Source organism: Planococcus citri, chromosome 4 (genome assembly GCF_950023065.1).
Source record: "Planococcus citri chromosome 4, ihPlaCitr1.1, whole genome shotgun sequence".
Classification (NCBI taxonomy): domain Eukaryota; kingdom Metazoa; phylum Arthropoda; class Insecta; order Hemiptera; family Pseudococcidae; genus Planococcus; species Planococcus citri.
Genome location: NC_088680.1, coordinates 37343586 through 37369144, shown reverse-complemented (window position 1 = coordinate 37369144; position 25559 = coordinate 37343586). Strand labels below are relative to the sequence as shown.

The 25559-nt window shown below is 34.3% G+C and overlaps 5 protein-coding genes across 8 annotated transcripts in view; 4 read left to right on the top strand and 1 right to left on the bottom strand.

Moving 5' to 3' along the window:
* The window catches only part of LOC135845880 (nuclear protein MDM1), a 73643-nt gene that overhangs the window by 33659 nt on the left and 14425 nt on the right, over positions 1–25559 (bottom strand). The window lies entirely within an intron of this gene.
* LOC135845887 (uncharacterized) lies at positions 5129–10062 on the top strand. The gene is made up of 2 exons (XM_065364747.1): positions 5129–5287; positions 8252–10062. Exons 1-2 carry the CDS (start codon positions 5283–5285, stop codon positions 9687–9689), a joined length of 1443 nt encoding a protein of 480 aa, XP_065220819.1. The 5' UTR covers positions 5129–5282; the 3' UTR covers positions 9690–10062.
* On the top strand, positions 11971–14061 carry LOC135845885 (uncharacterized). The gene has a single exon (XM_065364745.1). The coding sequence runs from the start codon at positions 12229–12231 to the stop codon at positions 13735–13737; it is 1509 nt and encodes a 502-aa protein (XP_065220817.1). The 5' UTR covers positions 11971–12228; the 3' UTR covers positions 13738–14061.
* LOC135845888 (uncharacterized) lies at positions 14693–18292 on the top strand. Its single transcript, XM_065364748.1, has 2 exons — positions 14693–15095; positions 16373–18292. The coding sequence occupies exons 1-2, from the start codon at positions 15091–15093 to the stop codon at positions 17793–17795; spliced, it is 1428 nt and encodes a 475-aa protein (XP_065220820.1). The 5' UTR covers positions 14693–15090; the 3' UTR covers positions 17796–18292.
* On the top strand, positions 20226–23922 carry LOC135845886 (uncharacterized). The gene has a single exon (XM_065364746.1). It carries the CDS (start codon positions 20312–20314, stop codon positions 21755–21757), a length of 1446 nt encoding a protein of 481 aa, XP_065220818.1. The 5' UTR covers positions 20226–20311; the 3' UTR covers positions 21758–23922.

The following is a 25559-nucleotide window of genomic DNA, read 5'->3' as shown; positions in this document are numbered from 1 at the left end:
TCGCGTACAGTAGGTACACGTAAAAGTAAAATATCTGCACATCGCAGAATCTTATATACGCGAGTTACGTAAAATTATTCCAAGCTCGGAGTCTTATTTCGTGGTTCATTTCCACTTCACTTGGCTTTTCCTCGATTCTGACGCAAGCGATATACCATTTCTTTAAATATCATCAATTTTTAACCATACGGTGCGCATACGAATGTATAAGTGTGTGTACGTAAGATATTCGAGTGGGTGGCTGGTGGCTCAGGTGACAAAAATATCGGTATGATAAGCGCCTGACATACAAATTAGGAGGAGTAAAACAAGGGAGGGAAGTGAGAAATAGAGAAATGGTGCAGAATATTCGATTATACCCTCAAAAAAACCGTACGTATATCGAATCTTATACTCGATTTCGGCTCTTAAAAAATATACAAGAAGAAGGATCAAAGATTTAGTACAATTTTAAAACTGCTCCATTTTGAAAACATTTTCTTGTTTTGGGACATTTTTGCATTTTTAATAGCAACTTCTCATTCATTCAAACCTCGTCACAAAATTTTTTAAAAAAATTATAAAATTGAAAGAGTTTAGAATAAAAAAATATAAAAACACGATGAAAATAATTTCAATTTTCAGTTTAGAATTTTTGCGTTAATGTGAGTTCTTTTTCAAATTGATCTAAGTATGATGAATGACCGTGACAAAAATTTATGGGATTACTGAGGTAAATAAACCAGAGCAATGCTAATTTTAAAAACAAGTCGTTAATCTATACCTATTTTAATTAGTTTCAACATTCAATTTTCAATTCATCGTTTACGGTAATTGTTAATTACCGATGATCATGTAGAAATACATTAAGTAATCTACCTTGAGTCAAGTACGTATCTTACAACTTACAAGTGATTAATTCTAATTCACCATTAAAACAATCAGAACATCGGTATCTTATCACTCAGAAAAGAAATCAACCAACACTCGTCAAAATCACGTTAATCAAATTAATTCAACGATGATCTACGAAGAAAAATTATAAAAGAGGAAGAGCCTGCGAAGTCGACGTCTGATTATAAGACTGCTGCGATCATCAAGTCTTATAAAAATGTATATGTACCTACCTAACGAGGAGAGTACCCCAACTGGCAGAAATTTTTTTAAACTGGACACAGCTAAATCGAAAGAGCACCCAAAAATACATCATCGCAGCACAAATTTTAGACGCCAAAACGCATTTTTTAATTTCTGCCGAATTTTTAAAAATCTTTGGGTCAGAAATGCAAAAAAATCAAAATTTTACCAAATTGATCTAGAAAGCTGAAATTTGATATGTATCCTATTTTCAATACCCTAAATCGATTGGAGATGGTTTCAGTAGGTTTTGAGCAATTGTGAAGCCTCGGGCAGCTTTTTGAAACTTAAAATCGTTCTATAGCCTTCAGTAATTTTTAGAAAATTATGTTGGGCAGTTTTTATGGCATTTTTTAAAAATTCAGAATTTTTAAAATCTGACTGAAGGCTTCAGAAGGGCTTGAAATCAATTCCACTCGACGTCGTGTTGAAGTTAGGATTTCACGAGTCCATTTTAGGCTACTTTTTAGCTACACTGGATAAAATTCTATGGAAATTTGAATTTTCAAAAATCTGCTGGAGACGCCAGAAGTGCTCCAATTTGTCCAAACTCGTTTCTAATCGATTTAGAGGGTTGAAAATAGGGTATATGCCAAATTTCAGTTTTCTAGATCAATTCGGTGGAATTTTGATTTTTTTCGTATTCAGCTGTCCTTTTGATTTTTGAAAATTCATCAAAAAATGCACTTCAGTAAGTACCTGAAATTTTGAAAAGTGTGATATTTTTTGTGGTCTTTTGATTTGATTTTGTCCAGTTAGGAATTTTTTTTCTCAGCTGAGAGAGCTCTCTTTACCCAATTACCCATGTAAGAATTCAAAATCCCTAAACGTGTAATCGTTTGCTAATTGATCAAAAATCTATTTCAATGCGAAAAATGTTTCAAAAATTTTCGGATTTACCATATGATTGTTTTGAAATTTAATGAATATTTCTATTTTTTATTACGTAGGTATGAAAATTTTTAAACCACTAATTAAGAAAGGGAGAGAAGGGGTAAGGGAGAGTGATTTTTTGAAAATTGCAATGAGAGCCTTCTGCAATTGTAACCAATTGAATTCCAGTAAAGTCAATTCATCTGAGACAAATTTAGAGTTTTCAGAGTGTCTACTAAAATCAAAAAAGCGAATTTCTCGCCTTTTTCTTGCTTCCAAAAATGAAATTTTATACCCCTCTTCATATTTACGCATAGATAATCTTCGCTAACCCCTCTAACCCCCCCCCCCAACAAAATTTCTCAAAAATGTATTCTTCAAAGCAGAGAAGTGAATTAATTTCTCACATGAAAAAATGGTAATAAAAAAACGTAATAAAAACAAACGTTGAGGCAAGTCTACTGAAGTGAATTCAATTCTATGATGATAACAGTAACAAAATGAAAAGTAACCTCGAATGCGGATCGAAGTCGTGTTATTTGGGGGAGGGGGAGTATAATGTCATTTTTCCGACAAAAATCAAAATTTTAACGTGCTGAATACCAGTGTGAGTGACATATACAATTACAGGATCAAACCATGAAAGAGCTTAGGTATATTTTTATTTGTGATAGAGGGGAGAGCAAAATCAGAATTTTAGACACGGAAAATCGACATTTTAGGTTGTTTTCAGAAAACCCTTCACAATGAATGATCATTTTATGGAAATGAAGTTGAAATTACTGCTCGAGCGAAGCGAGAGCGAAAATTTGTTGAAAAAATTGTTGTGAAAAACGAAAAAACGACCATTTTTTGTATGCTTTATTTTGCATTTTCATCGGAGCACAATAATATCAACAATTATGAAAAGTTAGTCGTTGTGTTCAGAGAATGAAAAATTTGCACTTTTCAAATGGTTTGGGTATTACCTGGAAATCAAAAATTCCCTATTTAATTTTTGAATTATTAAAATTGTCGAAAATATTATCTTGAATGGCCCGAGCGAAGCGACGGCAAAATTTTTGGAAAATTTTTAATTCGAAAAGTAGAACAACATCAATTTTAACAAAATAAAAACTTGAAATTTTGCTGGGATACCTTCAATTTTTCAGAGATTTTTGTTGTGAATTCTTGGAAATTTTCTTGCTTTTCGAAGGAATTTCTATACTATGTTCTAACTTTCTTGCCACCCAAGCGAATTTCTCGCCTTTTTCTAACTTTCTTGCCTTTTTCTTGCCAGTAGACACTCTGGATTCACCTTCTCCAAGTGTTCCAAAAAGAAAGAAAATAAAAATTCCATAAACTGAAAACTGAATTTTTTGACATAAAAACAAACGTCATCGAAACTGAAACCGTCTCAAGAGAATGAAAACCATAAAGAAAAAACATTAATACACTATAATACCTATCTTATAGTTTAGGGGTAAAAAAATGAAATTGTGATGAGAACGTTTCCAAAAAATCTCCCCCTTTTCATCTCCAAAGATCCTGAAAAACTTTTAGAACTCCTTTCCATCGTCTTTTACATCCCTAAATACGTCTTTTCGAACAAATCACTACCTATTTAAGTAAGACACCGAATAGTGAAAAGAGAATTTGAAGGTCATCGACTAAATGATGAGTGGTAGGAGGGGGTACAGAGACAAACTTAAACAAACGTAAATTTTCAGTTGCATTTGCCCTATAATACTTTTCAAAATTACTTCAAGGCATTTTTTCAAAAAATACTGTTTCCTCAGGAGCCTAAAAAAATCGCCATAAATCAATTTTTCAAGCACCCACCGCATTCACACCGCAACAAAACACTCAGCTATTAAAAAAACACACAGTAATTTTTCTTTCCCGCTCCTCACCTTACCATATCCTCTTCTCATCACTTGAAAATTCTTTTAAACTAGATACCCCCCCCCCCTCCTAAATGAACAAACATTGTTCGACAATCATTTAAAACTCAATTAGCCTCATCGAGCTGTCAAAATACATCGAAAACCTCTCCTCCCCTTCAGCACCATCAACTTTTGATATTCAGTCATCTTCGCAAAATGAACGTGTACTCTTCCAGTAGCAAATCACGCCTCACACGCCTCACACGCCTCAGGAAGGAGAAAAAAGAACCCACACGAGGGAAGAAATGAAAAAATCCATCAATACAAACCTGTCTTTTAATATAATCAAGGTTTATTCGTATGAACCATTCGTCTTGACGTCAAAAACAATCGATACACCGCCGAAATGCTCTATACTTACATAAACGTAAACGCCCAATTCTTCAGCTTATAGTTCACTTAGTAATCGAAGTGAAAAAGAAAGAAAAACCCGTACCAAAACGCTGACCCTTTTAGTCGCGGGCAAAAACACCTCGAACTCGATTTTAAAATGCACTTGTTCACCACACCAACTCGATTCGCCAACTGTTTTTATTGTTTATTTTACGTGTACACAGTAGCACTATTTTTACTACTTAGGTAGGTACCTATATAGGTAAGGTAAGGTAAAGTAAGGTACACACGCGTCCGACAAAATGGTAATTCAACCAAATGCGTAAACAACCAACAGATTGTAACCACGATACGCCACTAGTGTGGTAATATTTCGTCACATTTACATTACCTCCCTCCTCTGCCGGTAGTTTGCTAACTTTATACCGGTGTAATTTACCGTAATCTAGCGCGAAATCAATTACCATTTACGCGTGTAAGCAAGCAGAGAAAAGAGAGTTTTCAGTGAGCACACAACAAAAGGATTTAATGTTTTGTTGACTCTGTCAGGCATTTTAAGGAAGTACGAGTATACGAATACAATTCAACTCGTAAAAATTATTATCGTCTGTATCGCTATACATCGCAGAAGAAGGTAAATTGACGAGGAATTTGCTCGATAAATTTATAACGGTTCCGATCGAATAAAGAAGTAGGCATTTTTATCGTCCGAATAGTATCGAGAAAAAGAAGGAAAAAGGTACAGCGGTAATCAATTTCTGAACCATTAACAATAGAATTTTGGTGGTGATAAGCAAACGAGGCTCTGAGATTTATCGTCGAGTTATAAATTGCAGTTTAAATGAACCGATTACAGCGAAACAGATATCGCGATAAAGGCTTCACATACCTATTTGCCACGAATAAAAATTCAATCAGAAATTGCCGAATACGTGCTATTGCTTGGTCTAAAAGTTGATTCACTAATGATTTTAAGGAGTTGGTGACGCAGAATTCGAATAGTTTCATTTTATCGAGCTTTTCAGGGGTTTCAAAATGAAGTAAGTTGATATTTCTGTTTGAATAAGTTAAATAAGTGAGTCGATTAGTGTCCTAAAACGATCTGATCGCGTGAATTCGAGCGGAATTGGAAATTCTAGATTATGAAAATGTAACCGCAGGAAAAAAATTACTCGAAAAAAGGTTTGCACGCAACAGGTATTTGAAATATGTAGATTACTGAGGATTACAATGTAGACACATCAAGTAGGTATGCTTATATGCTACTCCAATTATTTATGAAAATCTTAGAAACGTACAGTATGACGTTTTTCGAAGGATCTAAAATATAAATTTATAAAATTTAAAAAAAATTATTACCAAAATATATGATCATAAACTTTCAAACGCTGATTTAAAAAAAAAACAAAAAAAACATGTCGTTTATAAGTCCTGATTGAAGTGACACCCTCTATTCAAACTCTACAAATGAATCGTTCGCGAATAATTTCGGAAATCTTACAATTAATGATTTTGAAACCGTCATTTTTCAAAAATAGTTATCCGAAAATATTGCTCCAAACTTCTTAAGTGAATCATTCACGACCGGGTGTAAAAATAATTCACCTGAGACATCTCAAGAGAACGGTTTTGAATAATCGTTCAAGACCAACTTCACTCTGGACTTTTGCGATTCTTTTGGATCAATCACAAAAAACGATTTTAAACAATCGTTTATTATCACTGAATCGTTCGCGACCTACTTCAAAGTCATTTTGAGCTGATTCAAATTATTGGAAATTATTGATGTTCTTTTTAACCATCGAATCGTTCTCAACCGAATCAAAAATTTGAATTTGTTCACAGGAGAAATTTAATATTTAAGTGAATTCAAAAGAGAATGTGCTTGAATCATTCTTAATACATAATAATTAAATCATTCGCGACCACAATCACAGTTTTTTCCCAAGGGAATCAAGGAAGTACCGTAATATGAATCGTTCGCGACCGACTTCGAAGGATCATTTATCAAGATTGAATCGATTCAAAATGTATTGTTCGTAAACTTTTGAGCATCGAATGACTCTCAAGTCGAACGATTTTAAATGCTTGAGCAAATCTGAATCGTTCGCGACCGACTTGAACATATATATCGTTCGTAAATGAATCATTTGTGACCGAGATACTCTCTAAATTTAAAGCAGTCAAATTTCACTGCTTAGCAGTCACGACATTTTGCCTTTTTAAAGCAGTAGTTTTTTTTACTGCAAAACAGTAAAAAATTACTGAATTGGTCAGTCAAAATGATTTTTTACTGACCAATTCAATAATTTTTTACTGTTTTGCAGTAAAAAAAAACTACTGCTTTAAGAAGGCAAAATGTCGTGACTGCTAAGCAGTGAAATTGACTGTTTCAAATTTAGAGAGTAGAAAATTCATGCACACTTGAGTAAATCAACATAAAATGATTAAAAAACATTCCTTTTATAATTGAATCATTTGCGACCGACTTTAAAGAATCATTCGGGACGATTTCGGATGAATGTTTTAATTTGAATCGTTCGCGACCGACTTCAAAATATGTATCATTCAAAAATAAATAATTTTCATTTGCAACCGCCCAACCGGTAATTCAAATTCCAGAAGAAATTTGCCAACAAATTCTAAACCATTAATCCATTATTAATCACATTTTTTATGAATCGTTCGCGACCGACTTTGAGAATAAATTGATTAGGATTGATTCGATTTCAAAACATATTTTGATTTTGATCTCTAGATAAGTACCAAATCGACAGTCGGAAATGAATCAATGAAACGATTCTAAATAATCGTTCAGAAATGAATCATTCGCGACCGACTTCAAAATAAAATCGTTCAAAAGTGATCTAAATTGTAAATTTGCAACCATCTCCAGAATTTCATGCATAAATAAATCAATTAACGCAGAATAATTTCAGAAAGTCATTTCTCATTGAATCGTTCGCGACCGACTTCAAAATAAAATCGTTCAAAAGTGATCCAAATTGTAAATTTGCTACTACCTCCAGAATTTCATGCATAAATAAATCAATTAACGCAGAATAATTTCCGAACAGAACATCATTTCTCATTGAATCGTTCGCGACCGACTTCGAGGAATCTTTCAAGACTGATTTGAGTTGAAAATAGGCGTCATCCAGAAAATTCCCCCAAACAGTAACTCATAAACCAATCGACGATCAACATTGAAATTATTCAAAATTATCTTTCAATATTTTGAATCGTTCGCGACCGACTTGAGAAATATATCGTTCTTAAGACAAATTTTGGCACCTGGCTGAGATTATGAATTAAAACCATTTACCAATTGCTCGCAACCAAACCCAAATAATGTATCTATTATGGATTAATAGAATCAATTAATATGTAGTTAGGTACAAAAATTCTGAATGATCATTTTATCAGTGAATCGTTTGCGAACGATTTCGAAAAATCATTTGTAACTGCTTCAACTTGAAAACAATTATTGTTCAGAGGTGAATCAATCACCACCGAAACCAGAAATCATCTAGAAAATCATTGGAGCTGCTACTGGTGACTTTAAGAATCCTTTATGACCAACATTGAAAAATTATATACCTACCTATATTATGTAGTAGGTACCTACTTGAAGAGCTAAATCGTTCACAGACAACTGAATCGTCCAATTCGTCCAGTATGTAACTCATAAAATGGACTGTTGAAAATTTTAATTCAATTCTAAATGGTGGTAGGGAGGGGTGAAGGGTAGGTTCCTTTTTCTTTCCATTTGGAATATTTTCAGTAGAATTAATTGCTGATACACTGAATTTTGATTTTCGATTGGGGACTTTCAAATTAAATAAACGCACAGAACTCGAGACACGTCCTCCCCCAAAAAAACAAAATCTTCAAAACTCATAATATGCTTCCAAATTAAGTTAATTAATTTTGCGATTTCCTATATTTTTTGCTTTTCCATTTATCTGCGTTTCAATCAAAATCTTTCTCTTTTCATGTTCCAGATCCCCAAGCATGGCTCATCTCATACCTTTGGCAGCAATATGCATTATTTCCACTCTAAACCAAATCTCGTGCAAAGACAATTCAGCCCAAGACTTCATCGAACTAACCAAACAACCGTATTTCGTCGACCACTCCGAACTAATGAGGTACTTCTACGAAGACTCCTTTTTCACCACAGCTTTCGTCTCGTGTCCTCGAGGTTTTGGTAAAACAATCAATCTGCAAATGATTCAACTCTTCAACGACCTCGAATTAGACTCGAACCATAAACCTAAACCGATGAACGATACACAGGCTTATAAAATCTTCTCCAAATTGGCCGTCGGTCACGAACAATTCTATCGCTGGATTCGCGACAATGTCGCCCAACACCCGGTAATCTCGATCGATTTGAATACCGATAAAACACTGGCAGACTTCGACGAGAAAAAAATCATCGAATTTTTGAACGAAAAATTATACGAGGGATTCGTCAGATATAAATGGATCTTAGACGTGCCGGCTGAAACTCTGCATAAGATTAACCTCTTGCAACCGTATCGATTACTCGACGAGCACGTAGCTCTGATCAAAAAGCTCAGCGAGAAAAAACTCGCCAACAAGTTCGAAATCGGCGAAGCTTTCTACAGATTCGCTCATTTTCTGCAGATCTACTTCCAATCCGGAGTTCTGATTTTAATCGACGATTACGACAGCGCTTTCGTCAAATCATCCAAGCCGACTAAGCAACAAATCGAATTCTTTTACACGTTCATCAACGATGTGATCAAACACGTTGCTCAACCTCCTCAAAACGAAGTAACACGTAATATCTGGGTGGCCGGAACCACCAGCATGTTGTACCCGGAGATCGTTAAAGATATAGAAAAGGCCTACATCACGTCTTGCCTGGAAGGTGAATGGGTACTCGACTACTACGGATATAGCGAAACAGACGTCGCTGAATTAGCCAGAAAATACAAACTGACGTCAAAACAGACCCAAGACCTGAAAAAACACTACGGAGGGTACATGCTGCAGAATTACACCACCCTGTACAATCCTTCTTCGGTGACCCAGTACCTTAAAAATCTGGAGACAGAAAAGGAGAACGCTTTGAAACGTTATTGGAAAATAAACAAAGATGACGATTTCCTTCATGGATTCCGCGACGATCAAGTTTTTCGTGATATTGTCCAAGATATCGTGAACGGTGGAACGACAGAGTATGGTCTCATGGGAGAGTTCAATATCTCCGATACTAAAAGATTCATTAATCTGAATGAGAAATACCAGTATAAGAAAACCGATTACAATACGTTAATTAAGTATGTTTTTGAACAAGGCTACGTCAGCTATAACGCCGTTTCCAATGAGACCGCCATGTTTTCAACCTTTGGATACAGAGCTCCTAATGCGGAGACTGCACGAGCTCTCAGTAAGATAATATTGGAATAAGGGAATCGAATCACTCGTCTGAAATTATACCCAGGGCCAGGCTTGATTTTTCTGTCGAATACTTCATTTTTACTTTACTAATCTAGGTACCTATGTATTATTATTCTTTTTTTTTTCATAATTCTGCATTACCTACGCGACTACCTATTTTGTTTTCAAATTTCCTTGTTTTGAGTTGAAAATCATTCAACATTCGTTTTGGATGCAAGAATGTCATTAATTTGTAATACAAAAAAATTAATCGTAGGTACCTATTAAGTAGTTGGATACTCATTTTTATTGATCGTTATTTTTCCATTTTCAAAGTATTCTTTCATTATAATTTTATGGCTGTTTCTGGTAATTTTCAAAATAAAGTAGAGCTGGCAACGTAGTGTTTTTAAATTTCTACGTTGAATTTTTTTTTAAGAAATAAAAAAATTTGTAAGAGAATTTTCTTCAATTACTTACGAATATTTCACAGCAAAATATAAAAAATAATAAGTAGGTAAGTATGGTGGGCAACTATGAGTAGATCCTCTGCTTCAATCCCCCCCCCCCCTGAATGAAGATGTACACATGTATTTTTTCTAGATCAATCAAATGTGATTTAAGGTGATCATTTTATGTGCGTGTATTTTTGAACAATGGGAGGGAGGATAAGAAGAGAAAAAAAATCAGAAAAATAACAATTTAAGAAAATGTTGAAAAATGAAAAATACCTACAGAAGAAAATTTTCAAATGTTTAAAATATGTAATGACATTTCATTGAAATGTGTATTGAAAAATTGAGTAGGTAGGTCCTAAGTAAATACCTATTTTTTAAATTTAAGAAATAGAAATCACTGTTTGAAAACACCAGGCCAAAAACTGAATCCACAAAAATCAAAATTACCTACTTTTTTTCAAAGGAAAAGATTAAAACAGGAACTGCACGTCTTATGCTTATACTAATTTGATGAACTTATGAGAAAGATTGACAAGAACTCAAACCAAAAAAAAAAACTGATTGCCTTCATAAATAGATTCCGCGTGAAGGGAGAGGAAGAGGAGGAAGAGTGGTTCAAAATTATGAGAAAAATTATGATACATAATTTGATTAAATAGGTAGGTAGAGGTACCTATTACAGAATTGAACCATTTATTTCCAAATACATAGGAGAACATAACAAAAAAAATCATTCATAAAATACCAACAAAAAAGCTGAGTGGAATTTTTAAAAAATTTAAATTTGGAAAAAAACTCAAAAATAAGTAGGTATAGAAATAACCCCTGATTCACATTTAAAAGGTGTGATGAATTACTATAAAAAATCAAAAAGACGAAAACAATTTCCAAACTTCCAAAGAGACGAAAAAAATTGAGAAGAATGAATACAGAGAATTTGGTAGGTAGGTAAATAAGCTATTCTTTGAAATGGAAAAATTTTGAAAATACTTACGAAAAAAGAAAACAAAATATAATAAAAGCAGTTGAAAAAAATTGAAAAAAAGTTTTAAAATAGTTTTTTCGTCTTTAAATTGATGAAAAAAATTGAAAGTCGATGATGATGAGCATTAGGATTATGGTCTTCAATACGAATTGAAATAACTGATTTCCAATAAAATCGAAACAGATCAGAAAATTGATAGAATTTGAGATGTTTTTTTTTGGAAAAAATTTGAGAAAAATTGAGAAATATGTACATGGAAATGTTTTTTTGTTGTTGTTATAATAACAAAAATACATAACAGACTACAAAACTAATCAGTATTTTATTCAAATCTGAAAAAAAAAATCTAAAATTGCGGTGAAATAACGAAAGAAGAGTTTTTGTGAACCAAAAAAAAATTGCTATGGTAAAAACCTGGAATGAAAAAAATTTTAATTACTCGTACATATAATTTCTTTCAATTCGAAAAAAAGTTTGAAATTGACTGAATTATTGCATTTGAGCCAATTGTAACACTTGGAAAAAATTGATGAATTTACCTACTGCTTTCCAGAAAAATTTTTTTCTCCAAGAAAAATGTGGGCTTCAATTTTTGAAAGCAAAGAGTTGCAGAGCCCATCCTTCTTCAAAAAGAAGTTTCCGCCTAAATTTTTGCATGAAATTTCTTATAATGGTCCAATTTAAAAGCAAATTCACCAATGATTGAAAAACAAAAATTGTTCGCAGTAAAATTAAATTCCAATACCAATTGAATTTCTTTCATCATACGAGTACATTCAACAATTCAGGGTCATTCGAGATGCCTAAAAACTCGAATGATTTTTCATTTAAATCAAGTAGCGTGAGTAGGTAGGTATCAAGTTCATTTCTCTTACGATGAGATAATACACGATAGCTACAGTAATAGGATGATCGAAAACTGATAATAAAAATCAAAATGTGGTAACACGACCAAACTTTTTCAAAAATTAAAATTTGTTCTAGTATTTAGACTTTGGTAGCTGATTCAGTCATGTAATCAAAAATGACGAATCTTGGCATTTTCCTTTTCAAGTGAAACAATAAAGAATCAAGATATCATCAAAAATTCAAAAGCAAAACCACATCAGTATTTCGTTATTCTAAAATGGTAAGCATATCAGCTCAAATTTTCATCACTCTTTGCCTCACATCACATATTCAAAAATGCATCTCATCAGCACCTTCCTCAATCGAAAATTTCATCGCTCTGACAAAACAACCCTATTTCGTCGATAAAAGCGAATTCATCAAGACATTCTTCGAAGATATCAACAAACATATCTTCATCACATCTCCTCCAGGCTTCTGTAAAACAACAAACCTCCAAATGCTTCGTTTATTCTGCGAAATCGAATTGGACTCGAGCCATAAACCCAAACCTTACACTTCCACCAAAGCGTACGAAATTTTTAACTCTTTGAAGATCTCAAACTACACAGATATCATTGAAAATCATCTCGGTCGACATGTTGTAATCCATATAGATCTCGAATCGGATACAACAATGGAGAAAACCATCGATATTAAAAAAACCGTCGCATTTTTCAATAACAAACTGTACCAGAGCTTCGAGCCGTACAAATGGCTCTTGAATATCCCCAAAGAAGAGCTCAGAAGCATTTATGAAATCAACAACGAACAAATCGAATTACTGGAGAACTTGGATCAGAAGAAACTTCCCAATGAAGGCGATTCCATTCTTCAAACTGCGGCGTTGTATAATTTTGCCAGCATTTTATATCTTTATTTTGGCAAAGAAGTGATGATCCTCGTAGATAATTACGACAGTGTGCTGAATAATTTTTTTAGACCTAGTGAAAACGATATGGAGACGTTTTACAAGTACATGAGCACAGTGCTGAGCAAGACTTTTGATAATATTCCTAGAGTTACCTTGCGTAGTTTGATATTAGGAACAACTTCTTTGGTGCTGCCTCACATTCTTGAAAGGTTAAGTCCATCGAAACACTACAACTTCCTCAACGATCACAGCTACACTCCTCATTACGCTTTCACCGATGCAGAAGCCACCAATTTGCTTTTAAAGTACAATTGCACCCCTTCACGAAGACTACAAGTGAAAAAATTCTACAACGGGTATAAAACCAAGACAAAAATGACGACTATATTTAATCCATCTTCGTTGACCAAATTTTTAGCCAATATTAGTCATCCTGAGGCTTTAATAGCGTACCGGAACACCTCCAATAAAGATGGCAATTTCCTACTGGGTTTCAAAGAAGATAAAATTTTAGGCCACTTGTTGCAAAATCTGGTGAGAAACATGACGTTTAAATTCGACCATCACGAGTCGTACAGTTTGGAGAATTTCACGACTTTCTTTAATACTTGCCAAGGTTTGGAGTATAAAGGCTCGCCGTTTGAAATTCTTTTTAGTTATATTTTTGATCGAGGGTATCTCACTCACGGTATTAATCAAATCATCATCCCAGACGTTCCAATCACACCAGATTCTATCGTACATATGAACACAACCCCTAATTTGGAAATATGGCTTAATGTCAAAGAATTGTCTAGCTTTATAACTGCGGATGAGGATTTAAAAAAGATCGGGACGAACGCCACTAAAACTGATCGTGAGATGCAGACTTAGTTGAAGAGAAAGCTTCCATCATTACAACATGATCTACATACCAATAGAGACTGAGAAAAATCATCGATCATTCAGAGAAAATGGTTGCGGCGAATTCTGATACGACAACTCTTCGAAGATTTTTCCCAATAGCTACATAAATGTAACAGTTGGGAAAAATTAAATTCGAAAGATTAATTCAAGATTAATTTTATTCAAAAATAAAGAGAGAGGGCTAAAAATTGCCACGAAATTATGAAATTGAAAAAAAATGCACAGTGCATGAAAAAGCAACCAACAAAAAAAAAACGAAAAAATAAAATAAATCAGAAAATTTTACACTGACGAATTATGATTTTTGTAAAAAATACCTACCTACCTAACAATTCACCCACTGAATTGAAAAAGTTCAAACAATCATTTTTAAGAAATGAAAAAGATCGAAACAATTTTCCAAACAGACCATCCTCCCCCACCCCCAAATAAAAAAGTTGAAGCATTATTTTCCACGAAAAATTATAATTTTTTTCAAACTTAGTTAGGAAACTGGTAGGATTAAAATATGAAAGAACTGCATGAACTATTTTTGAAAATATTCAAGTTCAAAAAACTGAAATTAACTAAAAAGTAGATGAAAAATATAAATTTTAGCACGACTTTTTTTTCAAAAAAAAAAAAAAAAAAAAATGGAAAAATGAATGAAAATTGTTTTTTAAAGTAAAATTATAAAAATAATTTTGTTCAAAGCAGGAAAACATTTTGAAATTGTGGTAGACAAGATTGAAAAAAAAATGAAAATTATGTTTTTAAATAAAAAATAGGTAACTTAACTTTTTAAATGGATTATCACAAAATTGAAACATTTTTTTCAACGATTACAAACGAATAAAAATCAGATAAAATTTATTACAAAAAATTAAGTTGGAAAAAATACCGACAGGGTCCAAGCCAGGAGACCCATAAAAATTTGGGAATTTTCTTGAATAAAATGCAAAAAAATTCCAACACATTTTTTTCTCATAAGAACAGGGCTAGTAAATATCTCCAAAGCTCATTCCCCACTACTTTCTCTAGTATACACGGGAATATTTTTTCATCAAGAACCTATACTAATATGTATAATGCCTCGAATATTTCATCTGATCAGTAATTCAGTTTTCTTATCTTCTGTGATACGTCTCAATGTATAAATTTCGATTTCCTGATACGAGTAAATTATTATTTTTCTTCACATTGGATTAGTATGAGTATGTTGAACTTTGAAACGAGCATGCCCAAGCATTTTTTATGAAGAGGTACATTCCCAGTAAACTTTGGAAAATATCAAAAGAAATATGAAAAATCCTGTCGACAATTCGTATAATCGAACCAATAATGAAGTAAGTTTTGAAATTTTTCGTCACTATTCCACAGAAAAAATTATGACAGGACAATTTGACCGAGACTTCAATAAAGTAGCACCCCCAAAAAAAAGTTTCACGTACTGACTTGGATGTTGTATTCCTTGAGTGGGCAATCTTTTACAGAAATTTTCAAATAAAGGAGGAGAGAAAAGTGTATAGATATCAAAAAAAAAAATTAGAAAGATCCACTTGAAAATCCTTAATAGATACAAACGCTTATTTAGAATAAATTGATCAGATTGAAAAACTCTGAACAGCTCCAATATGTAGTTGATTTTAAAATTTGATGGAGCCCAGGTAGAAATAGGTGTAAAGTGTCGTCTCCAAGTTAAGTGTTGAATTATGGATCTTGAGTGTGTTTTGGTCTAGTTGACTTAATGCTTGATCGGACATGATCATCGGGACCAAGTGACAAGTCTTCAGCCTGACTCTGAGCAAACCTGATGCTTTATGCTGAGATCTTCCGGAGCCAATGTCGCTTGGCTGCCCGTTCGTCTGGCCTCTTGAGGTCACTGACCTAGTTGTCTACCCTTTTAAGATTGTCTATCTGCTTGTCTGGCTTCCCAAAGTCGTTTTTCTGACTGTCTGATCTTTTAGGGTCATTGACCCGTTTGTCTGGTTTTCGATGTTAGTTCGTCTGTCTGTCTGCCTGGCCTCTTGAGGTCGTTGACCTAACTTTTCGACTTCCAAAGTCGTCTGGATGTCCTCTCAAGGTCATTGACCCGTATATCTGGACTCTCAAGGTCACCGTCCTACCTGACAAGCCTTCCCAATGACATTTTCCTGCCTGTCTGGTTTTCAAGGTCATTGACCCACATGTTCGGCTTTCCAAGGTCGTATGTCTGTTCCCTTAAGGTCATTGACTCGCACGTATGTGAACTCTCAAGGGTCACTGGCCTACCTAACAAAGTCCCAATGTCGTTTTCCTGTCTGTCTGGTTTCTCAAGATCATTGACCCATCTGTGCAGTATCTTAAGGTCACTGACCTACCTGTCTAGCCTCTCAAGGCGGTCTGTCTGACTTCCCGAAGTCGTTTATCTGCATGTCTGGCCTCTCAAGGTCAATTGGCCCGCCTGTATAATCTCTTGAGGTTCTTGACCCCTCAGCAATATAGTAATTTTGTTTCAAGTTCTGATAAGTCAGACTTGATATCCAAGTAAAAATTTCAAAAGTTGATAATTTTTTTTCAATTTTTCAAAAGTCCAGCTTAATGTTTGAAAATTGAATACATGCTTATTTGTTTTTCTCAACAGATCACTAAAACTGCTTCCTGGGTTTCTTTTCTTACTCTCCTACATCACCACTGATCTGGTCGCAAGCTGCACCACCTCAGACTGTCCCTCATCATCAGACTTCATCCAACTGCGAAATGAACCGTATTTCATCGACAAAACCGACTTCATAAAACATTTCTTCGAAGATGATTGGCACAGCTATACTTTCATCAGCACCCCTCGAGGATTCTGTAAAACCACTAATTTACAAATGATCCAGCTATTCGCCGGAATCGAGTTAGATGAGAACCGCAACATCAAAGATCCTGCAGACACCAAAGCTTACGAAACGTTCGAAAATCTGACAATTTTCGACAACACTCAAATCGTCAACGATCACCTGGCCAAATACGTAATAATCCACTTGGACTTGAAAAGCGATACTTTGTTTTCAAAGTACACAAACGAAACAGCCGTTCAATTTTTAGGTTATAAATTGTACAAGATCTTCGAGCCGTACAAATGGTTGTTGGATTTACCCCAGGATGAGCTTTTGAAACGTGAACGCTACAGGGGGTTTTTGATACTCGAAGAAGATATAAATTTTATGACGAATCTATCGTCTCAGGTACCTTGCGACGAACAAGAGATTATTTCAAGTTTACACAGGATCGCTTATATTTTAATGGTGTATTTTCAAAGAGAGGTTATAATCTTGGTCGATAATTACGACAGTGTTTTAAGCCAATCGAATTCCATCACTAAAGAAGGCGTATTGGATTTTTACGGCATTATCGGTGAAATGATTCGTAAAGCTTTGACACAACCAGTGACTGTTTACGGATTGGTAACCTCGGTCAGCGGGTTGATTTTACCCAAGATACGAAAAACCATAAATCGAGCCACACATTACAGATTCTTGGGCGAGCACAGACTCAACGAGTATTTTGGTTTTACCGAAACCGACGTGACTGATTTAATTACCAGATACGATTTACCACAAGCCAGAGTTTCGGAATTAAACTCCGTTTACGGAGGGTACCAATCGGTAGACGATCTGACTCTATTTCATCCCGAATCGATTGTTAAATATGTGCAAGATTCCGAAGCTAATCAAAATTATAGAATGAATTGGCGCCTATCGGATGAAGATAATTTTGTCAAATCTGTGCTTAGAGATAGGTTGCTGAGACAAATTCTTGAAAACGTGGTTGATAAATTAACTTGTCGATTCACGTACGCTGAATGTTACGAGGATTACGAAGATTTGGAAAGCTTTTTCGATATCAGGTTACCGATTCAATTTGATAAAATGTATCAGGATATATCGCTGAGTTATATTCACGATCATGGTTATTTGACTTGGACAAGGGTACAGGATGAATTCATCGCTCCTAATTCGCAAGCGAGATATTCCCTGAGAAAAATACTGGAAAGTTTTGCTTATGGACCCGTATTTTAAATTAAACGTAGGTAATGCGAATGGTGTAATTAGAGAAGATATATGCAAAATTTAACCATCGATTGCATAAAAGTCAGTCAAGGTTTAAACACAGTCATATTGTTCATTTGGATATTAATTTTAGAAATAACATAAAGAGCCAAGAGGGTATGTACATTTGCATTTCAATAGAAATTTCGTCAATGAGGAAAACATTTTTTGAACGAGTAATCTGAGGTTGAAATTAAAAAAATCTTTTGATGGTTTTAGAGGGGAAGGGGGAGAAATTCATACTTTTACTCCGACTTTGGTGTTTTGTAATGTTAATTATCTGAATTTTTCACAAGTAGGTACCTAGTATGAAAATTCATCGAAGTTTGTTCAATTGAAGATAGGTAACGCAGAGAATGACGAGATGAAATGATTTTATTTTTTCAAGTCGAAATGACATTTTAACAATTTGATAACCTAGATGAATTGATACGTAATAAAGATGAAATTATTTGTTTTCATTATTCTCAACTCAGTTTCAATTTTCGACCAAAAAAAAATACCACTTTGCAGAGAAATTCGCTAGAATAATTTAAAATTGACTTGAAAAAAACTTAATAAGTACCCACCTACTAATAGATATTTTGAATACGATCAAAAAACTCTCTTCAAACTTTTTTCCAAAAATTAGATATGTAGAAGATTCGAAATTCTTAAATAAAATTGGAAAATCCCACATTGAATTTTCAATTTAAAAGCTCAACTTTTCACGATGAGAGCGAAAAACTGATAGCTATTTGAAAATTTGAAAAGATCATTATGAAGATCGAAAGAACCTTTTTTACCAACCTTTCAGAAAACTGATGTTCAAAATGAGATCAACACCTCCAGGAAAGAAAAGCTGGCAGTTTCGATTCGAATTCGAAAAAATTGAGAAGTAAAATCGTATACATTGTGAGAGCTTTACATTTGAGGTATGAATTTCATGGCTCAGGCTCATTCGCGTCCTCCTTCATTCATATTTTTCAAAATGGGGTCTGGAAGAGGGGACACTGAAGAGACAGTACGGTAGGTACATAGGTAGTACCTAAGTATGTAAATAAATACTCGAATTCATCATTTTTCTTTTCCAATGAAATAAAATCAAGTTACGCTCTCATATTATAAAATTAGGACCAGGAAATGATGGAATAAAATTTCATTTTTCAAATAATTCAAAAAAATTATAACAATATTGAATTTGATATAAAAGAATTTTTTTTTGTTTTTATTTAAAAATCGATTTTAAAGTTATGTTGAAATTCTGAAAAATTCGACGTCATTTTTCTCATAAGTACTTACAGTTTTTTTCGATTTTCTAGAAAAAAAATTTCCACTTAATTTTTTAATAATTCTTTTGAATTTTTCATTTTTTTAAATCCCTTACATAGGTAAGAAAATTTAATATTTCAAAAATCAGTCGAGGTGTTCAACTCTGATTTAAACTACAGCCAGATTTTCAGAAAGAAGAACTCGTTCCTACCCCCCTCACCCCCCCCCCCCCATAAAAATGTCAACTATCCAAATTAATTTTTCCATCTACGACAACTTTTTTTTAATGGTTATTTTCACCCCACAAAATTGTGATTTTCTTTTCAAATTGAAAATCAACATTCTTCCAGCAATTTTTAGGAGGATAGGTATGTACTTCAAGTTTGATTTTTCCCAGAAAAAAAAATCCGAAATAAGTACGAAATCGAATTGGACTATCTGTGCATAGACAGTATAGGAGAAAAGCAGGCTATCTGCCCTGAGTTTCGAATGGATTTTTTTTTCTGGAATCAGACTTGAAAGTTCCGGCATGAATCATGGATCAATGAGTTTTCTGGTAAGATACCGCATGAAATAAGGTCAAAACCAAATTTTCAACAACCAAAATCTATTTTTAAATCTTCGAGATGATTTTAAAAATTTACCTTACAGAAAATTAAAATTCTGCAAAAGGTTTCAGATTTGGAGAAAATGACGTAAATTCATTTTTAAATGCTGAATGCTGGAAAAATCTACAATAATTTTCAATTCGCCAAGAATCCAAAAATCAATTCGAGCTACTCAAATTTTGAATCTGCATGGTGAGGAGGGGCCTGTAATTAAATTTATCATAATTGAGGGCGCATTTTCGAGATTACCTATAAATTATAATGTCAATATTTAATAAAAAGTTGATCATTATTGGAAGCGAATTTGAAGTAACTCCTGACATTATTTTCCAATAAACGAAAACCTAATTTAATGTTGTTGTTGTTTTTTTAGACAAGGTTCGACGGTTCAAATCAAACATACATTCCTGACTTCACAATTGGGTTACCAGTGCTCGACTGTTTGATATCCTTGAATACTTCTGTAAGCTATCAATTTGATAACAAGCTCTCGAATCGAGTTTAAAATCAAAATGAATTTTCAACTGATTTCAGTTTCGGTTTAATAAACAACCATAAAATATGTAGTACGCCTACACGTGCTCTAATTTTTTTCAAAATAATCCCGGGCAAAAAAATTAAACTGTCATGAATCACTTCAAAATATTCGCGATTTTCCAGCTCGTCACTGAAATCAGTTTCACTTTGAGTTCGGCTTTCAACACTCAAGACTACCAAGATCAGCTGACCAAGCCTTATTTTGTCGATAAGAGTATGTTCATAAAAGCTTTTTTTGATTCGGGATCATCTAAAATTCTACTATCGAGTCCGAGAGGTTTCGGTAAAACACTGAATCTGCAAATGTTCCAACTCTTCGTGGAAATCGAACTGGACGAATACGGTGTTCCGAAACATTCATCTAACACAACAGCTGGAAAAATCTTCAAAAACTTGACCATTTCCCAGTATCCGGAAATAGTTAACGAGCACATGGCAAAGTACCCTGTGCTTTTTCTCGATCTAGAAGCTAAACCGGTTCTGGAATCTTACACCAGGGAGGACATAATTCGACACGTGAATAACAAATTATACGATACGTTCGTCAAACATTCTTGGATGTTGCAGATCCCCGAAGATGTGCTCGTCAATCATTATAGAATCGACAAGAATAAGATCAAGTTTATGAAACAATTGGACGAAAGAAATCTGGAAAATGAAAACGAGAAGGATTATAACGTGTTGCATAAAATGTTACACTATTTGGCGGTTATTTTACGATCTTATTATCGCAACGGGGTCATTATCTTGGTCGATAATTACGACAGTATGGTCAGCAATTCCTATAAACCTTCTGGACAAGGCGTAAGTAGGTATTACGACCACGTCAATGGCCTTTTACAACGCGCTTTTGAAGATGCCGATGAAAGTGTCGTAGTTGGAGGATTAGTGATGGGTATCAGTGGACTGGTTTTGGCGAATCTTCCTACGTTCCTTTCCAGAACGAAGTTTCATCCTTTTATGGGCGAAGAGAGCAAATTCACCGAGTTCTTCGGGTTCCAGGAAAGCGAACTGGTCCAATTACTAGACCGATACAAATGTCCGGAAAAACTAGACGAAATAAGATCCTATTTCAATGGTTACAAAACCGTGTACCAAGATCTTGCCATATTTAATCCTTCCTCAGTGATTCAATACCTTGGTAACTTGAGCAACGACCCTTTGAGGATATATTGGAGGATATCAACGGTCGATAATTTCCTTCTGAGCTTCATGAACGATACGTTAATTCGTACTGTTATCAGAAACGTAATCAATAACGCTTCAACCGGGTACCATATGGCCGAAGCTTACACGGCGGATAATTTCAATTTATTTTTCAGCATATGCGAAAACTACGCATACAATTCGACCGACCAAGGCTTATTACTATGGTTTTTTTACGATCACGGATACCTAAGTCATCGTGTAGTCGAAACTGACTCACCGGGGCAGTTTCTAGACGCCATGGGTGCCCCTAATTTCGAAACTCGCCGAGCTTTGGAGCAGTTAATGACGTACTCTGGTCCACACATCGTAGCCTACGATAGCCTATAGCTGCGTTATGAGAAACGGACACGAATATAGGAGTCAACTTTCACCCCTGTCGTACTCGTATTTTAAAATCAACTCAGGAGACGACATCGAGACGCCAACATTTCCCATTTCTTTCCTATGGGAATCAGATTAACACAGGGAAAAAAGAACGAATCGGCACGCTTCGCTACACGCATACTTGCGATTACTTCGAAATGCATTTTCAAGCCGGCCGTTGCTTATTTTATCGATTAATCCGTGCGACAAAACAAACCGAAAAAAAAAAACGCTATAACGAACTAACGACGATATAATAATATTGCAACTGCACGATTACTTTGAACTTTACGTACGTATGCCTTGATTAAACAACCTTTGTGAGCAATTTTTGGGTATAATAAGCTGCGAGCGACGAAGAAAGGTAAAGAAAATTCACTGTGTCAAGATTACACCTCCTCCGGCGCTTCGGTATCTTCGTCAAGGTCTACTATACTAAAGGTAATTAAGCATTTTAGCCACCATGTTTCCAATGTTCTTGCCAATGCGGTAATCCTTTGGTTTACGTACGTGCTACGTTACGATTACACGTAGGTATAAAATCTGCGAAGCTAGATACTAGATATACACTACACCTACGTCTACCTAATCGTCTATATTGTCTATAAAACCAGCGCCATGGTTGTTCGAGTTATGCGACAGAAGGCCTCCTATTCGTATATAAATTCTAACGACCGTCACAAAATCTCAGTTTATGTCCCAAAAACCGCGTAAAAAAAATTGTTGTTCGACGAAGCGTCGAAAACGAGATGTTTTTGGATGGAGAAAGGGAGAGAGAGAGAGGGGAAGAGGAAAAAAGGACAGATGTCAGAGGAAAGGGTTGAGACAAACTAGGGGGGATTTATGATTGGATTTTAATAGTGGTAAGTCGTAGTAATCGTCAAAGGCTTAGTAGGTAATAAAGTTCAGTCAATATTTTGCTTCAACTCGCTGGCTGAATCGTGATGTCAAAAATGGAAAAGGGTGGTGCTATTTCCGAGTCACTTATTTGTAACGCTATCACGTACTGTGTGTTCTGTTCAAGGTTCAAAATATTTTTCCTGGCGATGCGCAGCCCTAACTGAACAAACGTGTGAAGGTTTGCCGATTCTCAGAGTTGAAGGGGCAAGACATTCCTTCAACATGTTTTTACTAGTGATGGGATATTATCGATATTTCGGGATATCGATATCGTCAAAATATCGGAGGTCTGATATCGATAATATCGATATATATCGGATGTTTTTGATGTTCATAAAAAGACCATAAAACAGCTGATTTTTGATGAAAAGAGAAACTGAATCATCTCTAAGCTGTTTCTATTCCTTATTTTTTTGCTTTTTCAGTATCTAGCTGCCTATTTGGCGCTTTTTAAAATAATGATGACATCGATGACGTAATTGTCAACATTTCATCATTCTACAGATATGGCCCATGGCTACCATTAATAGCTGTGATAATCACTATTTTACTCTAAAAGAGTCTGAAAATGCTCAAAAAGAGCAAAAAAATACCTCGCACAATTTATTTGCGGGATTTTTGCATAATTTTTAAAAATTTTCCGATAATCGATTATCGGCTTCAAAATATCGATATATATCGACGGCGGCAAATATCGATATATATCGATAAATATCGATAATATCCCACCACTAGTTTTTACTTAATTATGAACTATGATGAATGACTAAAATCTGTTCAACTTGTCTTCGTAGGAAAAATATTTGTCTACGAAGATTCTCATCAAATTCTCAAATACTGAATAGAATTGAAATTTTCAGTTTCAACTGCATATTCAACTTTTCTTGACAATTCGTTGGTCAATCGGGGGGAGGGGAAATTTTTTCACATGTTCGTCTACACATTGGTGAAATATTTCAAAAATGCTAAAATGGGTATTCATTTTTTAGGTTCCTGCTTTTGTTTAAAACGGCGGCGAAATTTTTTCAATGTTTATCACTCTAAAATTATAGCACAAAAAATGGTATTTCTCGTCAATTCGTTGACAAATTAGGGGGAGGGGTATTTTATTCACATGTTCGTGTACACATTGGTAAAATATTTTTTGCAATAAGTGCAAAACTTGTAATTTTTTTTCTCGAAAACGAAAAAAGTGCCAGTCCAAATTTTTGATACTTAATGTTATTCTACATAAAAAGGACTAAAACTGAGAATTTTTTCAGAATTTTTACTCATGAACATCATGGTTATATTTAAATTATAGGTATGTTTTTAAATCGATTTTTTTTCAAGTTTTTGAAAGTGGCAACACTGATTTTGACATCATTCGTCGATTGCCCTCTCAAAGTACTACAATTTGAAAAAAAGTTCAAAATTCTATACCTCGAACAACCGGAGCAATTTGCAACTGAAATTTTCCATTTTCGGCCATTTTGGAGAACTTTAAAGTCCCACAGCTCCGCCAAAAAAAATCGAAAAATGATCGGTTTGCGTCATTCGTCATCATTTGATGACTTCTACACAATATGATCTGATTTTGAAAAAAAATCGAGGATCAATCGTGCGAGAATCCGCCGATTTGGCATGGAATGACCCAAACAATAAAATTAGAACAAAATGAAAAAAAATACATTGAAAATGTTGAGAAGAGCATTGTGTAAGATTTTGTCATGTTCATAAGTCTTCTAGATTCAAAACAGTGGACCTTATGATGACTGAAAATTTTCAAAATGCTATATCCCCTTCAATTTCGAAGGTTGATAAACCATCATGCATAGATTTCATTTTAGGTTGCCTCACAGCCAGGCAAAATATTTTAAATCTTGAATGGGAATGGACACCCGGATGTATAAAAAGCCAAAGGAGTATGTCTGATTCATTTTTGCATAACCCATTTCAGGGTTTAAAAAATTGACAAGGATTTGATTTTCGATATAAAATCTCATTAAGAAGAGGAAAAATACGGGAAAAAATTCTATAAATTTTGCATGAAATTTTGCTCATTTTCCAACACCAAAGTGGGCTCCAACATTTTAAAACTTCTACAACCACAGGTTTCCTCCACCAGACATTTTAAAAATGTCTATAAAATTTGAAAAAGAAGATGAAAATGGTTTCAACAAACATTTTTGCTCAGAAATATTTTTTCATGTTTTTGCGATATTTTCACAGAAAAAAAAGGAGAAAATTGCTGTTGAGAAAATTTTTATCAAGGAAGAGGGCATTTTTATGCTCCTTTGGGGAACACTATAAGTTTGAAAAATTGTCGCAAACCATCCAACTGACGTGAGTAAAAATATCACACTATTATTTCATTTTTTTCAAAAATAGTATTTCACGCATTTTGAAAAAGAAAATACCTACTGAAAAAGATACACAAAAACAAATTTCTCCTTCTCTCATTTCTAGACTCGAATCACCAAAAGCCATAAATTTCATCAATTTGGACATTTCCATAAATCCTGCTATGCCTCCCTCCCCCTCCACCTCCCCAAAAAATGAAAATAACAATTACATAAAATGGTTTCTAAAGCACTCTTAGTCAAAAATATCACAAACGTCAAGTTTTCATATTTTAACGTCGTTTTTGATGGGTATATTTTTATAATAGAAACTTTTTTGGGACATGATTTCATGAAAAGATTATGAAATAGGCCCAGATATTTCAGACCTGGGCACGAAATAGTTTTTTGAGGAATTGTTGCATTTTCTACAATTTTTTAAGGTTAACGTGCAAAATTTCAGAACTTTGTCAGTTTTTTTTTTTTTTGCAGAGCTATGACACAAAAAACACATTTTAAAGAGTTTTTCAAGTTTTTGAAGATGA

Bases quoted from the DNA above. Each gene is read 5' to 3' on its own strand.
- LOC135845885 (XM_065364745.1), top strand. From the start codon at position 12,229: ATGGTAAGCATATCAGCTCAAATTTTCATCACTCTTTGCCTCACATCA.
- LOC135845886 (XM_065364746.1), top strand. From the start codon at position 20,312: ATGAATCACTTCAAAATATTCGCGATTTTCCAGCTCGTCACTGAAATC.